Below are 26,845 nucleotides of genomic sequence, written 5' to 3' on the forward strand. Positions count from 1 at the left end.
ATTTTCAAGAGCACATGACGCTCCTAAATTTAATTTTTGTCTGGGACGAGGGAATAAAAAAATTCTCTGAATAAAAATGAAATTCTCTCGATTCACATTCACCTCCAGCTTTTTTGGAACTTCTCGGAACTATTCCTGAGGCCAGACGATCTGTCGAACCGTCGATGACTCATTGCTCCACCCGATTGTCAAGAGACAGTCAGTTGGCAGGAGTCTGCCAACAGCTGATGAGTCTACGAGACGATAAACGAGAAAATTGATTTTTTGTTGAGAATAAAATCGTTAATCTTCCTCAGTTGCATTTAAATTTCAAAGAAGTGGTCCAATTCTCACGGAAATAAACAATTTTATGGATGTTGTGGGACGATCACCAGTGAAATAAACAATTATCCGAATTTCGTGGGCCATAAATTATTTAATGTTACGAGTTACGTCTAGGAAGTGTTTACGAAGTAAAGTTGAAGTTGAAATGAAACTGAAGTAGTGAAAATTCAGTCTAGGATTGACGATCTTCCCACGCTTTACCTCAGTACATATGGACTACAAGTGTGGGAAGTATATGTTTCTAATTCTCACACAAAGAGAAATGAAAAAAAAATATATCAAATTTTTTTTTCATTTTTTAAAACCGGAATCGCGAAATTAAAAAATATTCTTCGATGAAATTCAACCCCACCCTCCTCCATTTTTTTTTTATCAACCGAAGAAAATTACCCAACAGTTGATCGCTCAACAATTGATAAGAAATAAATTTTATCAATAATTTTTTTTATCAATTAAATTGAGGGTTAATAGGACTATTTCGCTAATTACTTGATACAATTTCCGTAATATTACGAAACGGAATCACCAATGTAATGACAGAATGGCGATCGCTGCCCCCGGTACCACAAAAAATTATGTGAGGGGTAACAATGAGAGAGTCTAGATAAACGAATACTTGGCACTGACGATAGGCCGACAGTCGTTGCGGGGCTGGCGCGGAAATTTGCTAATTATAGAAACGACTCGTTGGACTTGAACCAATCCTGACCTTCCCTGCTGCGTCATGCGACCTAGAAAATGCACATGAAGAGGCTCACTCCGAACACCTTTGACAAGTCGCAAATTCCCGCCCACCCCCCCGACGAACCCTTTGGCAATTGGGGGAAAAATTTTCGAAAATCATTTGACAAAAGGACAGACTGAGTTGTGGATGATTGGGGGCGATCGATGAACCCCGAGGAAACCCCGGGAAGTCGGAGAAGGAGTGCGTCTGTGCGTCAAAATGAATTTTTCAAAATAAAAAAAATATTCCATCAATAAACAAAAAAAAAATTTCCCTCGTTCGACAAATACGCGAAATTAAAATAACTTCACTCGATTCAAACGGCCCGTTCTGCCCCGTAGGGGTATCCACGAACATTTCTATGTACCTATTGTTATTTAAATAGTCCGAATAATATTTTTTTCAAGTAAAAAAAAATTAATCCGTCGTAATAAACAATTTGGAAATAAATATCTCACGTTGACAGTAATTTTTTCAACTGAAAAGATTCTGTTCCCGATGGTAAACAATTCTAAACTTCCTGCGAACTTAAAAATAATTCAACATCGAAGTAACCCCTAACTACGGTGCAACCCCTCACCCAATAAAATGACAAGTAACATTAAAAAAGCAAAACAATTCCAAACAAACTCCTCAACTCTTCCACCGTTGAATCGTTCTCGAAGTCAACGCCCTGCCAAGTTGGACTATACATTTCGCTTCGGTGTTGGCTGCATTATGCAACCCCCGAGCAACCAATAGCCGGCGTTTCACCACCACCATGCCGGCAAAACTCTCCCCCCGTCAACCCCTCGGCCAGTGTAACTCCACATATTCCTCAACCACAATGACAAACAATAGGTCGAAGTTTTGTTGCTTTTATGCTGGTGTAAAGCGTCAACCACCACGGTTAAAAAGGCCTCTTATACCCCCCCGCACCCCTTAGCCTACGTTGCCCCGACGGGTTGCAAAACACCCCCGGGCGAACAAGACTTGGACGGAATCGAAGGACACACTACAGGGCCGTATCCACCTTATCGCTGGCTGTGAATATCTTTCTGATTTTTTAACATTCAAAAAAATTCATAAATTAATTTCTAATTAATTTCGAAAGCACATGAGGAGAGAAGACATCTCAAAAATTCATTTAATTTTAGTTGATGTGAGGCGTCGCTGTATCGTCATAAAAAAATTGTCCTTTTGTTTATGATAAATACAAAATTTCATGACGAAAGTTCGACTTCAACTTTTCCTGGTGAAAGATATTTTATCGAAGTAGTTCATAGAGTTTGATTGGAGGAGTTCAGCCCAGTTCATGTGCTAAATAGTCATCCTCTACATGACTGCCATAATTAATTAAAATATATCCACAATATCCACGTGAATAATATATTTTAATCACCATTAACAAATCTATCAAGTGAAATTGACTCTCGTGAACTTCTGATTTTATTCCCGGAGTTTATCTCGAAATCGAAGGTCGATAGCAAAATTTTTGTCATGACCTTTTCTGTAGATCTTTTTCTGCTCTACAAAAAGTATTCTAACAAAAATTTTGCTATTCCCCTTAGAATCGGAGATACGGACCCCGAATGATTGAAAACTGGAATCGACTCGGCGCCATCAACCCCTTCGCTACTAAAATAACGAATAAAAAAATTTTTGATTAATTTTAAAACACTTGCAGTGATGAACATGTGCCTTCAATGCCCAGGCCCTATCGCCCTATTTTATACCAAATGTCTGCAGAGCCAAACACATCGCATTAGAGGGATTACTTCGTAGATCGTAGTGTTAGGGAACTCGTGGCTCGCAATTACGGGATTGAGATGGTATCTCTGAGCCAGGGGGTGGAGGAAAGGGAGGGCGATATCGCGAATCGATTCTCTCACTTTATTCCAATGGGTATGCCTGTGTGAGAGGGTTTTCAAGGCAGTCACTGACAAATGGCTCAACCTACATCGTCGGACTCTACAGAATAGCGATTTGAATGAGTGTTAGGGTAGGCCATCGTATTTTAGCGAATGGCCGGGGGATCAACTGGGGTAGGAGGACTGTGGTAATTAATATTGTAGTGGAAATAAGGGATTAATGGGGGAATTGATTATTGGAAGTGCATTAGGAAGTATTGCGGACGTTTTGTAATGGAAATTGATTATTCGGGAATTTTCAGGGCTCGTTTGGAAAGTGAAATTTTTATTCAATTGTTTTTCAAATGGAATATTGATTTATTTATGGTTGTTATCGATTGATTGATTGATTTATCTATCTATCTATTCATTTATTCAATTGTTATTTTATTAGATTTTATTTGCCTTTCTCCGACTGAAAAATATTGAAAAAAACTTCAGGAAAAATCGTGAGGCGATTTTTTTCGGAAAAAAGTTCTGAAAGTTTATAAAAAAATTATTGTTATGGTCCGGAATTGTTTCTGATCCTTCCACAATATTTCCTGACTGTTAGGGAATTTTTTTTCCAATTTTCCGCAATAATTCCACAATTTTTCCCGATTTTTTCTTTCTCCGCGCATTAACTCGCCGTAAAAATCGAAATTTTATTGAATAAAAACATAAATCGGCAGCTGATAAATTCCCCCTTTAACAAATCGTTTTCTTTGTCGTGAAAATACTTTGAAAAAATTATCATAATGAAAGGGCCAGAAAAAAGTCCATTATTTTTCGTTTCGAGTAATTCCCCCCCGTCTCGTACCCAATTCACCCCCAAGGACTTGACACTCGAAAGGACCTCCGAGAGCCCTTGACAGTCGAGTGCTTGCGTTCATCGCAGGGGAGACGGTTAATTTTTCCGTAACAAGAGGGCAAAAAAAAACCGGCGAAAGAAGGTGGAACAGAACAAGAATGAGAAAGTAACGAGTGAGAGAAGAGGAGGGAGGTACACGCAATGTGATGGCAAATGAGGGTGACATGGGGGAAATGCAGTCTCGAATGAGTTTAGATATAAGGTACGATGACTGGTGAGCGCACATGGCCGAAGCACTAGCCGTGACAGCCAGCTGTCATAGCCATTGCTGTGTACTGGCTGTACCTTGCCTCCTGGTGCCCTCACGGGTGCCTTCATTCTCCACTTATACTTCCATTCCACCCACTCGTCACTTTACCTCTTTGCTCTCTACCACCTAAGCACGTATTTTCCCAGATGACTGTCGGCTCTCCTCCGGCAATTAGCTTGTTTTATTTGTTTCTTCACGTGTCGTTGTTGTCGTTATTTTCTTTTTTCTATTTTAGAGATTAGACAATTTGGGGAGTTTTAAGGATTTAATTTGGGTCGGCTCATAAAAGATTCTAATTTTATTCATTTACCGGAGAAATAATTCCCGGAAATTGTCCTGAGATTTAATTAATTTTCCCGGAATAATTCACGTCCAACTTCCATTTTTTTTTCACATAAAAATTCCTGGAAATTGCTCTGGGGTTTAATTATTTTTTGGAAATATTTCCAGTCAGATTTTCCCCGGAATTTTTCCCGTCACGCGCGAGTGGTAAAAATCGCTCCTCCAATTTCCTCCCTCGGGTAAAAAAAATTTTAAAGATCAATATTTATAATATCTCGAGATGGGGATGACGAGACGTCGGCTGGCAAAATAGAACCTGTGGGAAATAATCTCCCCCCTCCCCCTTCCCCCCTCACGCAAATGGACCGAGAATTTTCTTATTATCCCCTGGCAGGACTGACAAGGTCACCCGGGTAGTTTTTGATCGTCTCAACAGCGATTTCATCCGACGAAATTTGGGTCGACGCACCTTGGGCTGCGCCGTCTGCACCCTCGACTGTCCCTTCTCCTATTTCTTCGAAAAATGTTCTTTCTCTCCTTTTAAATCGCCTCAGCGAGTATTTCGAGACTTTCTTTTCATCGCAAGTATAAAAGGGGTTTTAACTCGATCGACTGGGGCCACAAGGCGCCACGCGGGGTAGGGATGTTTTTATCCCCAGGAATCCTCGATTTTTATCCTCTCGCTGGCGCATTCCAAAGTGTAGTGAACCGAAAGATCAAATATTTCTTTTGTATTCAAATAAGAAAATCTCGTTACCTTTTTTCCGAATTAAACTTGAAAGAGGCCTTTCTCAGAATTGTGTCTGAGCACGAAAATAAAGTTCATTTAATTAAGACGTTTGTTAGAATATTTTTGGGTGGAAACCCTATAAATCGTGAGAGTCTTCGGGTTTTTTCGGTTTTTACAGCAGCAAATGCTGGAAATAATGAGGCGAAATCGGCTGGAGAGGAGGACAATTTATAATGTATTATGTAATTGATATTAAAAAATCGTGGAAACTCGCAATTGCGGGTCCCCAGATGGCGGACGATCCGGTGAAAAAAATCGTGGCACGATGTACTCAAGAGCTGATCGAAACGATCTCTAAAAACTATAGAAAGAATACAACTTGTGAGCAGTTTGTATAAAATGTCTAAATTTAAGAGGTAGGGGCTTCCGCCGTCGGCTCCTCTCTTTTCTCGAATCGAAGTGGATTCAGTGATATACAACAAACGCCTTGGGCGGTCCCACCGTATACGAAAAGACTGTGCTAAAAAATACTCACGACGTTTATAATTCCCCCTCTCGTAGGCCGAGGGTATAAATAATTGTAAACACATTAATGTTGTCGAGCGACAGAGCCTATCCATTCCCCCGGTTCCTTCCTCAAACCGAAAAAGCTGAGAGCTTTGATCGAGGAGAAGACCCCGATAGATTCTACACCATCAAGTGCATTTATGCAGCTAGAAGTTGGGCTAATTATGTTAATTAATTTTTAAGGTGCAATGATAGTCGGAAGGGTTTTTTTTGGTGGGAAATTCGGGTGTAAAAAAATTATCTCTCGGTTAAAAATTATCAATAAAAAATATTTTACTGTTGCCGAGGGCAGACTAACGTGAGATCACCCGAGGATAAATTCCTGGAATGAAATTGCTGAATCAATTGACCCGGTGAATTCAATCGATTGCTGCGGTAGGCAGGACCACCCGAAAATCATTGAGCGAGTAAAAATTGATCAATTTTTCAATCAAGCGAATCATCCCAGTTATTGCACCATTAAATGACTAAACGTCTCCGCAGCACTCAACAGTCTCGATAAGTGCACAGATTAATCACGCATTTTCTGTCAATAACACTTGACATTGAAAATAAATATTTCCAATTAAAATGTCTCTAACAAAAAAAATATCAGCCCGCCATTTTTAACCATAAAAATATTCCCCCACCCTCACCAAAGCATATTCCCCCTAAATACCCTTCAACCCCCTCCCCACAGCCTCTTCCACCCCCAGGTACCTCTTTCGCAAGTCCTGGTGCCCCCAACGGTCCCCCACCGCTCCCAACAAGAGTCCCAAAACCCCTTAGTCCCATTACCCCAGCCCATCCACCCCCTCCAGCGATTTCTCCTCATCTCCGTTCACCCGGTTGATAAAAATCCCCGCGTCTGGTGTAACGTCTCCACCCGAGGACACGAGACGTTCCCTCATTATTCCTGAAGTCATGTGTTATATCCCCGGTAAAAAAAAAAAAATACACTTGGCAGCGGGCATAGCGCAGACATGGGGATAAATAATAGCAATGAGTACGTGGGCGCGGCTCGAAAGTGTCTGCGAACGATATTCACGAGTATTTCGTTAGCGACAAGAGGAACTGCGTCAACTGTATCACACTTGGTGGGCCTGTAGTTGCAGTTTAAAAATTGCCACCAGAGTTATCCCCCCCCCCCCCATCTCCACCGATGTTCGTTCGTTCGTATTTCCCTCATCCGATTTTTAAAAAAACATCAAGATGACACCGGTGGTAATAACACCGTCAGCTGTGATCGATAAAATAATTATAATTAATTACCTGGTGATAATGCAAGTGCAATAAATACAGCGGCGGTTGCAAACAATAGAAATAGGTGACTCTCCGTTCTATCAATTCTCCTCTCGCGTCGTATATTTTTTTGGCAGCATCCACTGGCCCGATACACCCCAGTCTGCCTCCACTGGTCCACTTCATTAGCACCAGTAAGACACGTTTTACTATCCACAAACGTTTCACCATCAAGTCGTAATTTATCACGCGATGTTATCAATAATTCATCGATGATATCTCCATTAACTGGATATTTATCATCACTTGTGCACGTTATTATCGGATATTTACGACGCTGATGGGTGCGTGCCCTTTGATTTGAAGGGCCGATCATGGCCTGGACCGGTCCCAGCCGGTACTGGTCTCGTCAGCGTTTCCGGTATACGCCGGCTTCTTCCTTGCCTACGTACTGATCAAATGATCTTCGAGGCATCACCACAACCCAATCGCCAACACTGGTAACTGACAGCTACACCGGATAACACGAGACCGGTGATGTTGTCGTATTTTAATAATAAATCGTTTGTTACTTTGTTTAGTCAACTTGTCCGCACTTTAACGACTCATTCACTGGTTATCAATTTATCACTTTCACTGGATATTATTATTGTAATTATTAAGCCGATTGTGGTGGAGAAAGGGGATTGCCAAGTCGGATGATTGACGTGCGATTCAAGGAGGTACGTTGTACAGACGAGGGGGTGAGATACCACCGAGCGAAACCCTCTAACGGGGCCACCAACCAATCGTTTCCCTTTGCCCCTCTATTTTATCATCGAATATCGATGCTAATTCCCCCCACCCCCCAGTGCCAGTGGCTATTGTCAATTATTGAAAAAATAATAATCGAGTGATAATCGTCCAAATCGCACCCCCTGATATCACCTGGTGATTGTACGACAATCGGGGGCTGACTATTCACCGCTAATCCGATAAATCCCTTCCACAATATCTACCCCACGCGGTCCTAGGGTTTTCCAAACACACTAGCCCCCCCACCCCCCCACCCACCCCCGCCCCCCACCGCCAATTCACCCACCCACTGTCAATTCAGTTCTCCTGAACGATTGACAACGACAAACATGAGAGCCACGTGAGTTAAAAAAAAAAAACAATTCTCGAAAAATCGTAAATAAAAAAAAATTCAATAATAATAACAACGAAGGGATGAACTTCCGCGTTGTAGGTACAAGTCGCCAGTGGCACTGCACTCGCTGATGTTCTTGAACGTTATTAACATCAAATACCATGTAACACATTAATAATAATTCTCGTGACTGTCTCATAAATGTCCTGGTGATTAATCACTCCCGTTTGGGGCGTTTGTTGTCGATATATTTGTGAGTTAATTTTAATGTTCTTGGCGAACAATTTGTATACCGGTGTCTTGGACTTTAACGTGGACACAATACCGGCATTGGCTAATAGCACGGCGGGGAGCTCGTTGAAGACTGCCACGGCGCTCTGACTACTGAGCGCCGAGGGCTCGCCAGGCAGCATCGGCGGTAACGCGTACAACACACGGGCGCCGGCCGACAGCGACAGCGGGCCAACCCGATAGTAGTGGAGGGCTCCACTTTGCCCCGCACGCGCGTCGTCGTCATACAAAAAAAAAAAACGTCCAACGAAACCGACAGAGACGGAATTTACATTTGGTATCGCTGATGGAAGGATAGGAGACGACCAAGACGATGGTATTGGAGGTGCTGGTGAATATCTCGGGATGTGGTGAACTCCGAATTTCTATCTCTCTCGCGTTGATAGTGTCATCGTAGTTGGCTCCCCTCTTATTTTTGTGCATCGGTGGTGAGTCGCGGGGGGGCTATCGGTAGCCTGGGTGAAATCGTGTTGTTGGCTGGTGGTTGGGTGGTGGTGTGGTACTGCGGCGATGCTAGAGCACCACCGGGTGGGAGGGGAGGAGCAGCAGCGCCAGCGAACGGCCGACGCCGGCGGTAAAATACACCGATGTAAACCCCCCCTCACCCACCCCCTTCCGGCATTCCCACCCACCGGCAATACCACCCTCGCCGCACTCATACCCCACCACCAGCCACCACCACCCTGAAGCCATCGTCCTGTGGGCGAAATCGATGCCCCGTGTCTGAAGCTCTTTTCCGACCGGGGGTTATCCCGCTATATCGTCAGCAGCGGGACACTGCCGATCTTTCTTGGGAGGGGTGGAAAACCGGTGGAGAGGGGCTTGACTTTAAAAATTATTTTAACAATTTTTTTTTTAATAATTTTGGGGAGAGAAATTTTTTTTGGAGCTTGTCGTGATCTTCGAGAGATTACCGCCGATTTTTAGATATTTATTATCGGTATTGGGGAGAGTAAATGTGAGGGTAGTAGATAAGGGTGTGAGGACCACTCCTTGTGGTGGAAAAAATTCTGAGATTTTTTTTTTCTCTCGGAAAATAATTAATCGCTAATTTGTGACGATCGTGAACTTCCAAAATCGGTTGATTCGCGTCTTTAGATTTTTGATTTAATTAATAAAAATGTTTTGAGGATTCCGGACAATGTAATTTAATGAGCCTTAGATCGTGTCGCTCCCGGGAAAATATTTCGGCAGAACAAATTGTTTATGTCAATGGCGTAGATGAATGTCTTTGAAATTAGAGAAGACTTGGTTTGTTGAAGATAAATGTGACCGCAGAGTTCGGTAATGTCGGGTGCACCCGAGTGTGACATCGCGACTCCTTCACTCGAGGAGAAAAGAAATTTTTTGTAACACCGTTTGGTAAAGGTGGTGCGAAGAGTGGACACGAGGCGGTAGGAAGCATCTGGAGGTGACTGGGTGGTCATATACTGCCAGGTGGTTGCAACTTGTTGTGGCAGGGGCCCTGTGAGCGCACGGGCCCTTCCGGACTGCTCGTTTCAATGCCCCGGGTGGTTATGCGAATAGAGGATATGATTCAAATCAATTATCGATGGGGTAATAACCGAATTTTTCGTGGACTCCCTTAAAAATTGTTATTATAAAATTTTTAATTGCAATTGCACTTCATAATCTTATCATTTGAATTTTTATTGAATAATGAACGCATTCAGTTCGATGGTTATTTGGAAAATTACGGAAAAATCAGCGGGAATGTGTGGGGGTTTCGTTAATGAATTAAATTATTTAGGGGATCCCCCGAAAGTTTGATAGATCACCCTTGAGATGATTGACGATTGCATTGATGAAGCTGCAGCCCTTGCGTCATCGTGTCATTACCTTATTGCCCTTCCGCAGTTGCATTACGTGACGCGAATAAAAATTGAGTGGGGGTGGTTGGAGAAGGGGAGCTCGGGGGGTGCTAACACCAGTGAATCACTGGTGGTGTTTAGGGGTTCAAAGGAAAGTCGCCACCTCCAGCAAAAAAAAAACCGAACCCTTTTCCAAACATCGGAATAAATTATAAATAGAATTGCAGATGAATTTTTCAAAATTTTCGGTGAATAATTGGCCTAAAATTCGACCATTTCATCAATGTTGACCCACAGACAAATATTCAATGAATATCTTAATTATAATAATTAGTAAAAATCGCTGGAGTTGTTCCAGAATATTTCCAATCCCTTCTGTATTTTTTTTTTTAACTGAAAATGAAAAATTACTGGAATTTCGCGGGAAAAATTGGAACAATTTCTTTTTCAATATTGGAGGAGGCTTTATTTATTAATTTTAATCTTATATTCATAACCATTTCATCCGAGCTGTCCCTTGGATCCCACCTAGCGACCGAAAACACGTGAAAAATTGGCAGCTGCCTGACACGGATCATTTACTGCGTATTATACCGATCCCTTGACCATCGAGGGATCCCACACCAGTCCTATACCATCCTCTGACCGAATTCGAGTGGACTACCGCAATGAGCACTGTCATATCCATCAAGGAATCATTCCAAGAAGTCCAAGGGGACTAGATCCGACGAGGGCCAATTGAAAAGAAAGAAAAACATTCGAAATAAATCGAAGAAAAAATATAGAATAAAAAAGCAGCGGCGCCTGTCTCCCCGAACCTGGACACATGCGCTATTGGAAGAACTTCATGTTCCTCGAGTGCTCCCAAAACTTTTAGTCGACCGATTCACTCCATCAATAATCCAACTTTGGATGAAGAACGTTCAGCTCTTTTATACCAAAACTTTTTCATGGAGTATGAGAAGAAATATTTTTCCAAAGACCAGCAGATATTTTTTTTATATCCCCAGATGATGTCCCGACGTTAATTGACAATTCCATATCAACAAATTACACTCAAAAGCATCCGAAATGTATTTTTAATTTTTTTTTCTGTGCAAAAATCTGCTGGAGGCGATTGACAAATATTTTTAATCAGACAAACGATTCCCAGAATATCTCAGGATTGAGACGATCAATCCGAGTCATAGTTCCTGGACGAGAATATCTTCCTGGCTGTGAATGCATTGTCAAACATCCCCTGAATACCCATTCCCCCCCTGGACGAGCAAATATCAATCACAGAGAGGTCTTATCATAGAGGCTCCTGTTCCTGGAGGTGATGGAGACCCAGCTGATGGTCGAAAGGCCACGAGGGGTCATCTAAAAATACCATCAGCGATAACTATTCCTCTCTATGAAAGACAATAGAAAACTACGTGGGTAGACATCACGATGAAGGCCAGCGCTTCATTCTTCTTCCTTATCACCCGAAAAAAAAAATTTTTTCTCGTCTTCCGTTGGTTTTTTTTGCATATAAAACTGCGCATACAATGGCACTCGGTGACCATTAGATACATTAGACAAAACGACAATAAGTTATCCGGAGAGAATTTTTTTTGTGATTATTTTTCCCACCCAAATTTCAGCCAATAGAATTGCACCATTTGTTGATATTTTGTATAGCCTACCTCGAATATCAGCGATTATTTTTCCCATCCAAATCTTGGCCAATAGGATTGCACCATTCGACGTTATTTTGTATAGTCAACACGGTATTTCAGCGGATATTCTTGAAAATTACACTGGAAATTTTGCATGTTGATATATATAAAAAAAAACAAATGTTGAAGTAACCCTCAATTGTATCTGACAGATTAAATGGCAATTCGTTGAAAATTATGTCTCATGGTGCAATTCTATCGGCCAAGATTTGGATGCAAAAAATAATCCCCCGAATACCACTCGAACTTCGAAATTATCTGATATTTCCCTCAAGGTTCCCTGCAAACAAATAAGCTCGTCAAGTTTTCCAGAAAAATCACTCGCGCTTCGCGCTCGTGATTTTTAAACTGGAAAACTTGACACGTTCATTTGTTTGCAACGAACCTATCGGGAAATATCCGATAATTTCGGAGCTCTTGTGGTATTATATGCGATAATTTTTTGAATATTTTGGTAAACAAACGACACTTAACCAAATAAACCTCTTTTCATGTCATGGCACAATTCTCTTGGCCGAAATTTGGATAGGAAAAATAATCCCCTGAATACCACTCGAGCTTCAAAATTATAGAATATTTCCCTCTAGGTTCCCTGCATACAAATGAAGTCGTCAAGTTTTTCAGGAAAAATCACTCGTGCTTCGCACTCGTGATTTTTTAGCCTGAAAAACTTGACTCCTTCATTTGTTTGCAACGAATCTATCGGGAAATATTCGATAATTTTGAACCACTTGTGGTATTATATGTGAATAAATTGAATTCTTTCCCGAAATATTCAACGGAAAAAATTACCAAAGAGGAAATAATTTGAATCGGACGTAATTTTAATAATTATTCATTATTAATGATAGTTATTTTGTGATTATATATCAATATAATATGTAATTATGTATAGTAATAACTTCATTCGGCAAATTGGTCTGATAATTTCTAATCAAAATCCTGAGAGGAGAGATTAATTATAATAAATCCCCCGCGTGATCATTCGTCGCATTCACGGGGCAGTTCCAAAGGTACCAATTAACACCGAAGGGACACCCGTTTGCCCAGTGATACCCATTGATAAACCGCCAACAATGGAAATTCTGGTTCATCGAGATATTGAAATCAATGCAATTTTGGCAATTCCCCTTTGTATCCAACCGCTCAACTACGAATGAATATTCATACGGTGGGTGGCATAGTTTCCACTTCATCCATTATTCACATGGAAGGGCGATTATCGAGAATTGAAAAGCGAAGGTATTATCGCCCGTTCGATACAGAATCGTATTGAATTCGGGGGATAATCAGCGGGCTAATTGAACGCATTCACCCGAATTCCAACTCTTCCATTAAATTTTTCCGTTGTAGTACCGTAAGGTGGCTTATTCCCCCCAATGTTCCCCTCAAAAAATTCCCACCCCCACTGCCAAAACCTCCTAAACCAACCCCAACCTTACGACACATTAAAAATCCCCCGAATTCCCCTCAAAAAATCCCCCAAAATTCTTTCGACGCATCGCACGCCCTAAAAAATCAAAAAAAAATCGGAAAGTCGTCTTTCCTCGTTCACAATCGCGAAAAAAAAAATTTGGCAACATTATCGACGATGGTATCGTGATTTCTAAGTGCAAAAGCTACTTGCAAATCCTTACCACATTGAATATAAAAATTCCATCGCCCTTGGCACGATAGCGAAGACGAAACGTGTGCAAAGCTGCGGCCTTCGGCGTCGTGGTCGTGCTTCTCGAACAAGTGGGACAACCCTCCCACCAGTCGGTGAAAGGGGTTAGCCGCCCGGTTCAGTGACAACGGCAAAACTCGAAACGACATCGTCGGACTTGGCTTCCAGCCATTTCCCAGCTATTGATCCACGACGCGTTATATGACGCGCTTCGGGCCCTACGTGTAATTATAGGTGTATCACAAATTTGTTTCCCTATCGCAACGAATAGGGGCGGAGGGGGGGGGAGGGGATCCAAGAGAGTATTTTTTTTTTACTCACCCCCTGTCCATTGGTTCGTGCCAATGGGGCTGTCAACGCACCAGTGGTTTTCGGAGGGCCGTCTGTTGCGTCGCTCTCTTCGTGCTCATTCCTCGGGGATTTTGTCTTTAATTCTCCTTTGGGAATCGGATGTAGACGGACAGACACCCCTTTCTGACACAGTCGGACGGGCGAAGGGTCTAATGAGGTCTTGGAAGCACGTGTCAAAGGGGGAGGGGGACTGGAGAAAGAGGGGGGCACTGAAACATTCAGTGAGTGAGTTACGTTAGTTACGTGCCCCCTCTCTCTTTCTCGTCGTGCGAGAGTTATTTATTGTTTCCTCCAGTGAGCCCCTTCTGTTTAACTTTCTTGGCTTTCTTTGGGGTTCGTGGGTGTACCATTTCGTGACTGGGGGTAACGTCAATTTTTTTTTTTTTATTTAGAATTTTTTGGAGAGAGAGGACAGCCGCTGGTTGCAAGTTGAAAATTATTTGGGATTTAAAATCAAGTTTTTTATGTAAAAAATTAATAAATATTAGTATTTTTTTCGAGGGGAGGATTTCAAAAGTGGGAAACTCATGTTTTCATCGGAAAATGTGTCAATAAAAAATTTTTCCCCTCACAATTACGGTTAATTTAGAAGAAATGCCGTTTAAATTTCCCTCCCCCAATGAAAAGCTGTAAAAATCGTGATTTCGTTTTGTCCGGATGAGATAGATGTCTCATCGGGCCCCAGGTGCAAACATCGGGGTGCGAACCTTCACTATGGCCTTGTCCATTCTCCTGAAGGTTAATTGTCACGAGAAACTGGCGGAGCAAGCGTGCAAACAGTGCAACGACCATTTGTAACAACAATTCTCTACCCCAATACCACACAGTCATTTATTTCCGGGGTTAACTTTCATCAATACCACCTTTCACGCTTGATGAATAATTCGTGAAAGGCAATAAAAATTGTCTTCCCCCTCATTTAGTCTTATTGAGGCGCCGCGATTGTCAATGGATCTTCACTAATTGAATTATCAGACTGGGAGGTTTGTGATTCTGGTGGAGTAACAATTTGGGATTAATTCTCACCCGCTGGGAAATGTGAATTATTGTCAGTGTGAGGAATTTTCGTCTGACAATTAACACTGGGAATGCTCTGACATTTTCACAACCCCCCTGGAGCATTGTTGCGAGGTTTACCCTCCACCCGCACCTGGCTGTCTATTACAATTCGACGAAAGCGTCGGCGCTTGAAGCCATTCTAATTAATCCGTTTGCCTTAATTAGGGAAATTTTTCCCGGTGAAGTTTGAAATTTTTCTGCGGATCAACAATATCTCATTGAAGTTACCCCCGCATCGTTAAATTTCCCGATTATTCATTCACAAATTAAATTCTATTAATTATCAGTCGCTAACAATCACAATCAGCACAATCAATCACTCAATAAAACGGACAAACACCTTCGTTACCCTCATTTCCATCCAGACCGTGAGCCCAATAAATCCTCGAAAAAACTTCATCAATAATCCATTGTCACATATAAATGAATGATCCCCTCTAATGGAAATTATCGACCTGCATACACAACAGTGAATAATTGCCACTGGGGTAATAACTGATGCCTCGAAACTATCTGGCGTATCCCTGAAAGGATATGGAGAATTGGGTGGGGGAGGAGAGTATTGGGCTTGAAGCTAAACCGCATTGAGTGAACATACCACTGTTCCCTTGTGGCTCAGGGTATAGCTCCAAACGCGCGTACAATCGATAACCAGGAATTAGTCTGCCAAGCTGTCTCACGTTAATGCCCTTGTGTATTCATGCATACGTTGAATTCTACTGATGACTGAAACCTATTTGTTTATCTTCCTGTAATGCAATTTTATCTGTCATTATCGCTCGGTCGAGGAGAGAATTTAATTGTTGAAAATAACTGCGATTATCTGCGATTATGGGATGGAGAAGGTTTCCAAGTGAAGTTCAATTAATTTCAACAAATAATGCCCCTCACATCTGACAACAATTTTGCTCACCAGTCCCATTTACTCCCCCCATCGATTTCATCGATTACTCGCTGTCATTAGCATATGTCTGATGAGTTTCGCCAATTAATAACCTGCCCCTTTCCAAGTTGAATCAATAGTCACGCGTTAACCCACCCTAGGAAGATCAACGAACCTTTCGTCCTGTCTGATGCATAAAGGTGTTGGAAGGGGTGAGTTGTCTGCGGGCTTTTGCTCACGCATCGCCTTTTCCCTGAGCTAAACCTTCACCCGATTCAAAAACGAGAATTTCAAACCCATAAATCAGTCTAATGAACGTAATTAAAATTTTATCCGAAGGTAATTTTGGAAAATTTTAGAAGCTCTGGTCGTGCACGGGGACGACCGTGAGGGTATTTGCGAAAATGGGATTCCCCGAAATGAGGGACTACTATTTTCACTGCGGAATATTTTTAGGTACCATATCAGTAATTGCACGGTAATTTTCCATGCTATTATTTCGTATCGAGTTAAGGGCGGAATTTTATTGTGACGTGGAAACATTAAATCGGGTCAAATTCGACTGACTCGCCGATAAAATGAAAATTTAAATAATTTTACGATTAATAATTGTCAGGAGAGTCACATCAACTAGAAAAAAAGTTCAAATGGCCCTGATACTTAGAATTTCCTAATTATTATTCAAATAAGAACTTCCAATCAAATTCCGACTTCAACTCGAAGTTGTAATTGTTAATATTTAACTTCCACAATAAATGTCAAGTGTTGGTAAAAAATTCAAAAAAATATGGATGACACAATTTAACGAATTGGAACTTGACAATTCCAATCAGTCATAGGTAGTATTTCATTCCCTTTTATTGTAAAAAATACATTCCACATATTTTACGCACAATTAATTCTAACCAACATAGTTTTCTCGATTTTTCTATTTCTATGGGTAAAGAGGATGGACTAAGTGAATATTGAGAGGATTTAGAGGCAAGTTTACAGAGAATAACGACTCCGGCGCACCTTACTCATGGGCACGACACTTTATCTCCGTAAATAATACCCCATCGTTTATAAAACCCCCAGTGCAACCGATACCGAGTAAAACATGATACAAGTGCACACATGAATCGTTTAGAACAATAATTGCTCTCCAATACATTGGTCTCGTTCTATCGAGGTAAATATGTAAATAAAATTAGAGCGAACACTCTGAGGCTGTCAATTTTGAATGAGCCAATAGGAAAAACAATAAACAAAAATATTATTCGTGAAAAAGCCGGGGAAAAATCACTGGGAGAACTGGTGGAGTGAAAAGAAAAGGAAAAAAGAGCGAAAATGTGCGAGGATAAATGAGGCCGTGAAGCCGAGGTACCGAGGGAAATGTGAGTAGAGGATCCGGAGTCGCTAGTCAGGATCAATACACGGACGATATATAACTTTTACGATGCCACATATTAGTTAGATACTCGACGAAAACCATCAGTATAAATTTCAAAGGATTTTCCGAGCTCTCAAATCCTCCCTTTTCCTCCCAAATATTTATTTTCCCTTTAGAAAAATCCCCCTTCCCCTTTGCTGGTCGTTCAATGAAATGAAAAATAGGTATTGAATATGAAATATATTTTCCCCATCACTCCACTGTCAATAGGCTGCAGTGTACCCTGAAAATTGCATGGCAATTCGACTGATGCACTGGCCCTTCGATGACTTGTCCCTCACTCGAAGAAGTCAACGACTTCTGCGAACTCTCTTGCACGGGCCTGTGCATGTGCCCATCTCTCTTCGGCGAGTTTATCAGTCAGTCCCCATTTATCGTGGTAGACACGCTGTCCACAGCCCGGACATTTTTTACCCCCTGAAATATTCGGTTGTTTTTTTTTTATTTTAATCATGAGGGATTGAGTCGATTGTGCAAATCCTGTTCTGCATTGAGAATTTCATCCATCATTTGGGGATATTCGAGGAATTTGACCCTGAACATATTGCCATTTTAAATGTCCAGGTATGAATTTTTTATATCGATTGTAAGTCGTTAAAAAATATTTTTAGTCTTGAAAAAATTATAGAGTTACCTTCCAGGCGAAGATTAAAGAGAATAAATTGTAAGTGGCAGCTCCTGAAAATGAATTAGTGTTTAACAACATATTTATAATTACCATGGAATGGAGGAGTATTCATGTACGTTCTGAGACACTTCAGATGAAAAAGATGACCACAATACAGCTTCTCCACATGCATATCGGCATTTTCGTCCATAACCGCGTCTTCTGGGTTTGGGGGAAGGCATTCTGCCTTGCACAGCTGGCAATGCTCGTTTGGAATTTTTTTTATAGTTCTGGGGAAAAAATTACACTTTACAAGTTTATTTTCCACGATTCCATACCAATAACCAATTAAAATTGCTTGCATAATGCTCACGTTATCAAGAATGACGCAACGATCTTGAGAGAGGGAGACGGTGTGAATATCTGATTTGGTTTTTTCCTCAGTGGGGGCTCGACGCATTTACGTCCCAGCTCCCGTCCCTGGCCGCAGAGGAAACGACCGAAGAGAGGAGGGAGATTGGTCTCAGCGTCTGGGTTAATGCTGTAATTCAATTAATTCCATTGAATTTTCATTTGCCGAATTTCGACGTAAATTACCCGATAGGTTAAATTTTAATGGAGTTCTTCACCTCACTGATGATGAAGGGTAATCGTCTGGAACTATCAGCTTTGTCTTATAGTAATAGAGACCCTGATGTACCTCAAGATTTATCGTCGATAATTTTTGGCGCAATTTTAAGGTGTCTTTCTCCTTCAGGAGCTCTTTTACGGAATTGATTTCATCGTAGCAACAAATCAGGGGATTTTCGTCAATAAAATTCTTTATGAACTTCAATGTTGGCAGGACCTAATAAGAGAATAATTTTTAAACCAAGAAAAAAAATGATTCTTTCACTCTAAAAAGTGGATTTTTCAATTACCTGTTCACTATTATTAATTTATAATTGGAGAAGTTTCTCAATAAATCACTTTGATGATAGGGATAGTAGTTAATATTTACCTGTGCTTTTCCCAAGCGACTTTTGCACTCTTTTTCACAAACTTCAGTCAAGCCCAACAATAACTTTGGCGACAAAGTTTTACTTTTCAATTCTATAAGCAGCACGTCTGCAGGATAGCCTTCAGGGAACTGTATGCAGGTTATAATTTTCTTGAATGATGTTTTCCTGTTGTAGAGAGCAAAATCCACACGTATAATAAAACAATTAATAAGTAAAGTCGAATAAATGATTATTGAGACTCTGAGTAATATTTTTAATTGAATTTTGATAATGTATTATAAATAAAATAATAAATTAATTCGATTCACCACAAAAGGGCAACTGAATTCTAATTTTACAATTGAATTGTCATTAATATTGTCTCCAACTCACGTTATTTCCACTCTGACTTGAGTTGGCACACAGCAGACGAGTTTGCTACCTTCAACGACATTTTCGCACAGTTTTGAAACTTCATCGAGCTCATCATCAATAAATCCCATCGACGAAAATGTTATAAACAATCCTCAATGTGTTGTACACTCGCCACGAGTTATAGAATCATTGATTTCTGCATAAACACCTAAAGATGCAGAACATAACCTCAATCTCGGGGACGCCAATTGTTTCACAAATTGCTCCGGGACTCGAAATAGACGAAAACATTGGAGATTATGTATTAAAAATAAATGTACTGACCTTGGAACCTTGTGCAGTTACCCCTGGTGCTCCAAATTCTGTCCTGAAGTCTCGGAGATGAGGGAAAAAAGTGTCAAAGAATTTCCATGCAAGGACGTCCAGATTCACGGAAGTCCTCAAATATTTCCCATCACTCTTATTCACTTTATGCGACGAACTTGATAAAAATAAACCGATGAATTATGTCACTCGGGAATTTGCTGACCGGACGGAGCAAAATCAAGCGAAATATCCGTCTTTCCATAACATTAGTCCTGCTTTATCGACTCAGCGCTCACCCACGGAGTAAATTTTAGGGCAATTTTTAAAAATAAATTATAATGAAGAATAAAATTGTTCATTTAGTGTAGAATAAATTCCCCCAACAAGAATTAATCTCAAAAAAGTGGAAATAATTTTTTCAAAGTACAGGCAGTGCAAAAAATTAACTTTTTCGTAAAATACATTTGTTTATTCAGCCTGTTAGAAAATTTCTCGACAGGCATTTAAAATCTCAAAGAGCACAGCAAATCATTCTTTGTTTGCAAATAGCCATTTGCAATCTATCAGAAAAATATAAACATTATTTTTCGGGGAAGAAATCATGATTTAAGAAACTTCTTCGAGGAACAGATTTGGGTAGAATCTCAGGGCTTCGATTGTGTCATCTCTGCAGGCCCTTCCATGCTTCTCAGTCACCAGGAGTCTCTCTCGTGCGAGGACGATGGAGATTCCTACTGACTGGGCTAATTCTTCGGCAGTGATTGAGCCTCTATCTCTCAGCTGTAATAAACAAATATTTGATACCTTATTGAATAGGTTATCCTACAGACCATCTTCTGAAAAAACATTTTTATTTGATTGTCAAATTCTAAATTCAGTCGTTAATGGAAAATGACACTTACCAATTCAACAAGAGCCTCGACAACAGCATTATCATCATGTGACCTAGCCTGTAGCACCATAACTCCACTATCAAACACCCTGAGTACCACTGGGAGGCTCAGTGGTGCTAGCTGTCGACATGCATTGAGCAAATCCTCTGGTGACAAGAGCTCCAGACCTCTGGCTCTGTTCACTCGACAATAAACGTCCGTCAACGTCATCATTCCCCCAACTTCCTGTACATTAATGCTTCAATTGAATTAAACATGCATTAGTTTGTTTTTGTTTGGGTAAATAAATGTTAAAAAAATTACTTTCAATGGTTCCTCCAATATCTGCGAAAGCTGCACAGCAAGCTGTCTAAAGTACTCATTACTGGTTTTGTACGCATCTCTGGTGACAGGATCATCAATGCCCATGCTCATCAGATACGATTTAAACCTCACAGTCTCATCCTCAGTGATGTCTCCCTGTCGTTCCTGCAATTTTTCCACAATTACCAGTGTCCTCGGAACACTCATGCAGTCACAAAGCCGACAATCACCCTTATCTTAGCTGATATCGTCTTCGATATCGTCACCATGTCCTTCGCCATCTCCATGAGCTTCCGGAGATCCTGGAAGGCCATGGAGATGCTGTTGTCGGTGGCCTTCTGGCGTTCCTGAAGACTCCGCTCAATCCCAATGATTCCAGTTCTTGTTTTTATCGTTGGCAGCTGAGAGGCAGCTCCTGGTGGGCTCTGAATACTCATTTCGGACATCGATATCGTCGGAATCATCGGCATTATCTCCCAGGTCCTCTTCATTATCGCCTCGGCGAAGTCTGAGAGAAACCTGGGGTCCAGGCCCTCTTTGAAAGACAATTTTATGTACATGTGGAAGCTGGTGTCCACTGGCCCTGGTAATTTGTCTAGAAGGCAAGTCCAGGATTATTGGAATGGTCTTTATCTATCCCTAAGCTATATTCTGAACATTCAGAACATTCTGAAATGTTTTTGGGAACATGGGAGCAATAAAATAATAGTTAAGTAATTAATTCACCTGGTGCAGGCTCTGCCAAGTGCAAAACCACCTTTCTACTCCTGTTGAAGGAGAAAACCCTTGCACTGTCTTCCTCGAAGAAGACTACGTGCTTCAGTGACAGTGACAGACAGACCTGACCCTGGGCAACGTCCTGGGGACGTCCCCAGATCAGTCTGTGACTCGTCAACACGACCTCTCCACCAGCAAAGTTCGTCTGCAAGCGCATTTCAACAGGGAAAATTTATTGTATAGACTTTTAGGCTTCTAGTATCGAAAGAATATTATTCAAACAATAATTATTATTAATTGACATTAGACGTCAATCATGGACTAGCCTGATTGTCGATGAATGATCAAACCAACCGACTCACCTTCGTGTCCCCATCGTACAGCCTCACAGGATGATCCCTCCGGACGTAGCCCTCATGGGGCATTAGCCTGGACTCCCGGTACTCGAATCTGTTCATCCTGGATCGGATATCTGAGGTTAAATCATATGATCTGCAGGAGAACCTCCTCGAAAACTTCCAAACACTTCACAGTCATCGGACTCAATGTGATTTTGACACATTCCGATGCTCTCGTCGGTATAGAAGGACCGGCATTACCTACAGGATTAACGTCGCTGCGCGTGCGCTCGGAGAGATGCGCCGCGCAAGCCGCGCAAGGGAATTTACTGCGTCATTGTCTAAGCGTCGGTCGGCGAACTGACGCCATTTTTGTGTTGTGCGACGCCGGGCTGATAAATTTAGTTAAATCGGTTGTAATCAGTCATTATCGTGTGACAATTCGATAGATTAATTAATTATCGGAATTAAGTGAGTTGTGAATGAGCTTTAACGGTTTGGAAGATTATTTTTGGCGATTATTAATCAGGATTCTCGCGGTTGCGTCATCCATACCTATTGCCAATGAGTGTTTTTAGTAATTGTTGTTAAATACTTGAAAGGATGATGACAACTTCGGTATTGAGGAGTTTGTGCAGGCTACAGGCGCCGCCGAGACTGTGTCTGCACCAGGTAAATTTTTGATGATTTTTTTCGGTAGAAAGTCGTTGAAAAAATTTGTGCCGGGCTTTGGCGTTGAGGTTGTTTATCGAAAATTGCAAGTACACATGGGAAAGCTATTTTTTTTTCAACTGATGATTGATATTCTTGTCTTCCCCATGGGGTGACGACTTTAATTGGCAGCTCGAGGGAATTATTTTTTAATTAAAAATTATTAATATGCGGTAAAACCAAAAATATCACTATTGAGACGACATCATAGGGTATTTATTCAATAGTTTACAATTAATTTTTTTGTTGCTTCTACTCGAAGAAATAAATTCATCTGGAGATCATTTCCCCTAGAAACTCATCTTTATGAGTTGGGAATTAATGTATTATGACGTGATTACAGTCTACTTCGTATTTATAATTTAATAATGAAGTCTTGTCCATTCCAATAAATTGGCACATTACAACTCCATTTTATTAATGGAGTAGATCTCGAAATTGATCCTCCAACTACCTAAGGAATTCCCCAGTTCCCCAGGTCGGAGACTCGATCATTAACTAGAAAGAAAAATGTTCACAGTGAATTATTTTAAAAACTGAAAATTGGAAATATTTCAATTTTTTGGTGACATTCGCCAACTTACTCATCGCAGTAACAAACACCCAGTTCAGACATTTCCAAATTTATCACGCGACCCTGACTCTTACACTTTAACAAGCATCTTTCGCCAGGATTTAATTTATCTAAAAAATACAATCAGTATGACTTTTTCAAACTGGTGCACGTTTTTGAGAGAGACCTCTCTCTCATCGGTTTACCTATCTCGTAGGCGACGGTGCAAACTACGAAAAAGAAGAGAACCAGGAAGTTGATTAGTTTCATGATGAGTTAATACCGAAAACACTTAATTTTCGAGTGACACTCTCGCGAAAATGACTGGAACGTCTTCCTGAAATGCGAAGAACACATCACACACAGTCAAGACATTATTTTCAGTTTAATTTAATAATTGAAACACAATAGAAGAATCAGGCGAAGGAAAAGTAGGTATTGGACACCCTCTTGCATGCATATTAATTACCCAATTAATTTGAATGATTTAATTATTTTTTTTGCTTGTCCTACACTAGCTCAAAGAAATCCTTCCCAAATACATCAACACTGACTTGAAAAATTCTTTGGATATTACTCTGACCGAATTTGATGTGACAGCAATAGCTGATTCTATTTATAAAACCATTTGTTAAAGAGTAATTAGTATTTTTTGAAAGTCGAAATTCCAGCATCTGCCTCAAGGACGTTGAGTGGAAATTCACAGGTGATTACGACATCGATACGAGTTAATTTGGTTTTAATAGGGATTACAAGACATTTTGAATTGTTCATAAAAAATTCTCAAAATCAGCTTTCCCATAAATTCCTCAACTGTAGTCTTTCAAATTCATAAAAGTCAATATAAATATTTTTTCGCTGGTCACATATCATCAAAGGATTGAGGGGGAGGAAGTTGCGGCCAAAACAATAATTCTAAAACACACTAATAATTTATGCACGACAATAACTACACTGTCCTATACAAATCCAATTTTCTACTTGTCTTTAACTTTTACACAACTAAACCTCTGTCGCGTAATTTTTTTGTGTCCGAGAACCTGCGGAACAAAATTTCTTATCGTCTGGGTAGAGCACAGATATCATTGGGATGAGGGTAAATATAATAGGTACTCACAGCAGTCGCCAATGAAGACCTCGTGACCAATACCGTCGAAAACTTCCCACAAATTCTTGCAAAACCTCCTCACCGTGATACTCCTATCCTCTGTTTATTTACAATTTATGTTCCAACACGCTAACGTACCGATATGAGTTTATCCGAACGAATGTGGGCTCCTGGTGGCCGTCGAGCGTTTTTCTAGAGCCCCGGGGCCACAGATAGACAATCAGATACTGTGTGGGTGAAACGTCAGGTCAATTGATGACGTCTGTTGTCAGTTTTCAAAGCCATGGGGAATATTTTGGGTAGTTCACCTGCTAGTGTTTGAACAGGCTGATAAAGACTCAAGGGGGGGATTGTTAATTATCTATTGGAATGGAATATCTGGACAGAAATGAGCTCAGAGGCGCTCTCCGGCTCAGCAATTTTTTAAAATTACAATCATGTCAATACACCGACAGTTGTGGTTAGATAACTCGTATGTTTTTATGATTTAATAAATGCATTGATGTCTTCATGAGACTTCGGAATAAATTTCCTTCTCAGTTTCCTGGGAACGACTTGCAATTTTTTATAATCTTTAGATTTAAGTTACGTTTAGTACTTTAATCCGATAATTACACGCGCCATCAGACTCGACAGTACAGTATCTCAAGGATACTGAGACAGGAGGCTAAAGAGCCACCAACAACGAGGACTCTTCCCAAGCAAAAACTTGGCTTCCTGCGGAAAACCCCAATTACGTGGACGAGCTTGTTCGTTGGGGCTGGCTTGGGCTGTGGGTTTCTGCTTTATCTGTACTACTTGAAGGAGCAAAAGGATTTGTCGCTCGAGAGAGAGCGCAGAAGGACAATTGGGAAGGCCAAGATTGGGGGACGATTTGATTTGGTTGATCCCAAGGGAAAGCTTGTCAAATCTGAGGACTTTTTGGGACAATGGGCTCTGATTTATTTTGGATTTACCCACTGTCCTGATATCTGTCCCGATGAAATCGAGAAGATGGTCGTCACGGTTAATAAATTAGGTAAATGAAGCATTCGTACCGGTAATTATTTTTTTTTTAATATAAATATTTGTTGCTTCTAATTTATTAAAAATTCTCTTCAAGTAGAAAAATGTTGAGAATTTTTAAAATATTTCTCAAGGCTTTAAATTAACGAATTAAATTGGAATTAATTTTTTTCTGCTGTTTAATACTTATTTTAAAAAATTATATTTCATTCCAATTTATTTTCTCTTCATTTAATAGTTTATTTATTAATTTATTTGATTTTACTTTCATGAGAAAAGATATAACTCACCCTCAACCCTTTTCATTTTCATCAATCAGAACAAAAGAAATTCAAAGTCCAGCCGATATTCATATCGGTGGATCCGACTAGAGACACCCCGGAGGTGGTTGGAAAATACTGCAGAGAGTTCTCCGAGAAAATCATCGGACTCACTGGTGATTTGGAGCAAGTTGGTGCAGCTTGCAAAGCCTACAGAGTTTACTACAGCAATGGACCCAAAGATCAAGACGATGATTATATTGTGAATATTTTCTCGATTTTTTAAATGTGTTTATGTAATTTACATTTATATCCAGCGGTGCAATAAATTGGAATTTTGTTTGTTTCAGGTTGACCACACAATCATCATGTATTTGATCGATCCTGATGGAATGTTCGTTGATTACTATGGCCAGACAAATAGCCCAGACCAAATTGTTGACAGTGTGTTACTGCATAACGCTAAATTGGAGAAATTGAAAGGTGGAAACACCTGGATTCCCTCCTTCATGCCGAAAGCCGCTGAATCAGCCGCATAATTAATTCAATTGTTCGAACTGTACAGTTTGTTTTCCATTTTTACGTACGACACGTAGAGATTATTTAATTGTTTATAGAGAGGAATGAATGTATTTTCAGTTGCGCGAGACAAATAAATTAATACGTTATATTGGTCTTTTTTAAGTGGTAATCACTCAATTGATGACAAACAAACAACAAATGACTATAATTTTTTTATCTCATTAAATACTCTCTTGAAAATGAATTTTTTTGTAGGACATCGATATGCCTACAGCCTTCGTCTTGGGCTTGTCCCGGAAACTTGCGTTTCAAAAACTTTTCTACCCCGTAATAACAAAAAATTCCATTCTTTCCTTCAAAAGTTGAGGGAACATCAGCTTATGGAGCGAACTTCCTATCAGTACAACCCCTCGGAATATCCGGGGCGGTATTGAATAAGTTCTGTATTTTTTTATCGGTAACTACGCAGGATAGCAGGGTGTAAACCACCCTTCCTCGATAACTTGTTGACCGCGGTTAGTTGCGCTCTCCTTTTGCCACTGTATTATTTACCCTCTCGCCAATATCCGACGCGTCTATCTCTTGTGAAAGTTAGGGTGCCTGGGGTATCGCGAGACCTTCAAAACTGAGTATTATATGAGTTTGCTGAAGTAGTCGGGTAATTTCAAGTTTGAAAGCACGTCTAATGATGTTATAGTAATTTGTATCTCTAGACTCGATTGATCTGCTCTTCCTCTTGTCGTCAACCCTATACTTTCATATCACATATAATATTATGTACTTATAGACAGAAATTCAGTTGGAAATAATGAATTGAACAGAAAAACTCAAGTAAAAAAAATATCTCAGCCAATTGTGTTTTATTTCACAAAATAATTGAAGGAACGCCGGTATGAATGTTGTACCTCGATCTCCATGCTCATCATCACAGTAATTTTGATAAAAGAAAGTCATTAGGCAGATTGGTCTAGCCACAGCGGGGAATATGGAATATCGAAAGGTCGT

At 40.5% G+C, this 26,845-nt stretch overlaps 5 protein-coding genes and 1 long non-coding RNA gene across 13 annotated transcripts in view; 2 read left to right on the forward strand and 4 right to left on the reverse strand.

The window, feature by feature from the left end:
- Positions 1–7,856, reverse strand: part of LOC135167799 (protein kinase C-binding protein NELL1-like) — a 42,988-nt gene extending 35,132 nt beyond the window's left edge. For all 6 annotated transcript variants that reach the window (XM_064131358.1, XM_064131357.1, XM_064131354.1 and 3 more), the window contains exon 1: positions 6,868–7,856. In XM_064131358.1, the coding sequence (XP_063987428.1) occupies positions 6,868–7,213 (346 nt within the window). In that variant the 5' untranslated portion in view covers positions 7,214–7,856. The remainder of the gene's footprint in view (positions 1–6,867) is intronic.
- The window catches only part of LOC135167826 (uncharacterized), a 132,493-nt gene that overhangs the window by 6,574 nt on the left and 99,074 nt on the right, over positions 1–26,845 (forward strand). The gene's annotated exons all lie outside the window — the stretch shown is intronic.
- LOC135167839 (uncharacterized) lies at positions 16,571–19,711 on the reverse strand. The gene is made up of 7 exons (XM_064131444.1): positions 19,449–19,711; positions 19,143–19,332; positions 18,770–18,935; positions 18,399–18,616; positions 18,143–18,310; positions 17,881–18,059; positions 16,571–17,579 (listed from the first exon to the last, which is right to left on the reverse strand). The coding sequence occupies exons 2-7, from the start codon at positions 19,250–19,252 to the stop codon at positions 17,440–17,442; spliced, it is 981 nt and encodes a 326-aa protein (XP_063987514.1). The 5' UTR covers positions 19,253–19,332; positions 19,449–19,711; the 3' UTR covers positions 16,571–17,439.
- Vps36 (Vacuolar protein sorting 36) lies at positions 19,873–21,917 on the reverse strand. 3 transcript variants are annotated; one of them, XM_064131423.1, is made up of 6 exons: positions 21,706–21,915; positions 21,353–21,548; positions 20,857–21,221; positions 20,627–20,791; positions 20,333–20,548; positions 19,873–20,210 (listed from the first exon to the last, which is right to left on the reverse strand). In XM_064131423.1, the coding sequence occupies exons 1-6, from the start codon at positions 21,799–21,801 to the stop codon at positions 20,037–20,039; spliced, it is 1,212 nt and encodes a 403-aa protein (XP_063987493.1). In that variant the 5' UTR covers positions 21,802–21,915; the 3' UTR covers positions 19,873–20,036. The 3 variants fall into 3 exon arrangements, with proteins under 3 accessions (XP_063987493.1, XP_063987494.1, XP_063987495.1); XM_064131424.1 differs by having other exon boundaries at positions 20,129–20,266; positions 21,706–21,917; XM_064131425.1 differs by having other exon boundaries at positions 20,192–20,263; positions 21,706–21,917.
- Positions 22,036–25,988, forward strand: LOC135168051 (protein SCO1 homolog, mitochondrial). Its single transcript, XM_064131896.1, has 4 exons — positions 22,036–22,353; positions 24,681–25,071; positions 25,378–25,580; positions 25,669–25,988. The coding sequence occupies exons 1-4, from the start codon at positions 22,285–22,287 to the stop codon at positions 25,855–25,857; spliced, it is 852 nt and encodes a 283-aa protein (XP_063987966.1). The 5' UTR covers positions 22,036–22,284; the 3' UTR covers positions 25,858–25,988.
- Positions 22,593–24,687, reverse strand: LOC135168065 (uncharacterized). The gene is made up of 4 exons (XR_010299978.1): positions 24,063–24,687; positions 23,152–23,282; positions 22,977–23,076; positions 22,593–22,890 (listed from the first exon to the last, which is right to left on the reverse strand). It is a non-coding gene; the product is annotated as an uncharacterized LOC135168065 (long non-coding RNA).

Source organism: Diachasmimorpha longicaudata, chromosome 12, assembly GCF_034640455.1.
Source record: "Diachasmimorpha longicaudata isolate KC_UGA_2023 chromosome 12, iyDiaLong2, whole genome shotgun sequence".
NCBI classification, from domain to species: Eukaryota; Metazoa; Arthropoda; class Insecta; order Hymenoptera; family Braconidae; genus Diachasmimorpha; species Diachasmimorpha longicaudata.

Excerpts from the sequence above, each read along its gene's own strand:
- LOC135167839 (XM_064131444.1), bottom strand. The coding sequence starts at position 19,252 with ATGGGATTTATTGATGATGAGCTCGATGAAGTTTCAAAACTGTGCGAA. Across the intron at positions 18,617-18,769 it reads GTCGCTTGGGAAAAGCACAG|GTCCTGCCAACATTGAAGTT; the intron begins GTAAATATTAAC and ends TTCTCTTATTAG. Across the intron at positions 18,060-18,142 it reads GTTGCGTCATTCTTGATAAC|AACTATAAAAAAAATTCCAA; the intron begins GTGAGCATTATG and ends TTTTTTCCCCAG.
- Vps36 (XM_064131423.1), bottom strand. The coding sequence starts at position 21,801 with ATGAACAGATTCGAGTACCGGGAGTCCAGGCTAATGCCCCATGAGGGC. Across the intron at positions 21,549-21,705 it reads TGTACGATGGGGACACGAAG|ACGAACTTTGCTGGTGGAGA; the intron begins GTGAGTCGGTTG and ends ATGCGCTTGCAG. Across the intron at positions 20,792-20,856 it reads CGATATCAGCTAAGATAAGG|GAACGACAGGGAGACATCAC; the intron begins GTGATTGTCGGC and ends GAAAAATTGCAG.
- LOC135168051 (XM_064131896.1), top strand. The coding sequence starts at position 22,285 with ATGATGACAACTTCGGTATTGAGGAGTTTGTGCAGGCTACAGGCGCCG. Across the intron at positions 22,354-24,680 it reads CGAGACTGTGTCTGCACCAG|ACTCGACAGTACAGTATCTC; the intron begins GTAAATTTTTGA and ends ACGCGCCATCAG. Across the intron at positions 25,072-25,377 it reads CGTCACGGTTAATAAATTAG|AACAAAAGAAATTCAAAGTC; the intron begins GTAAATGAAGCA and ends TTCATCAATCAG.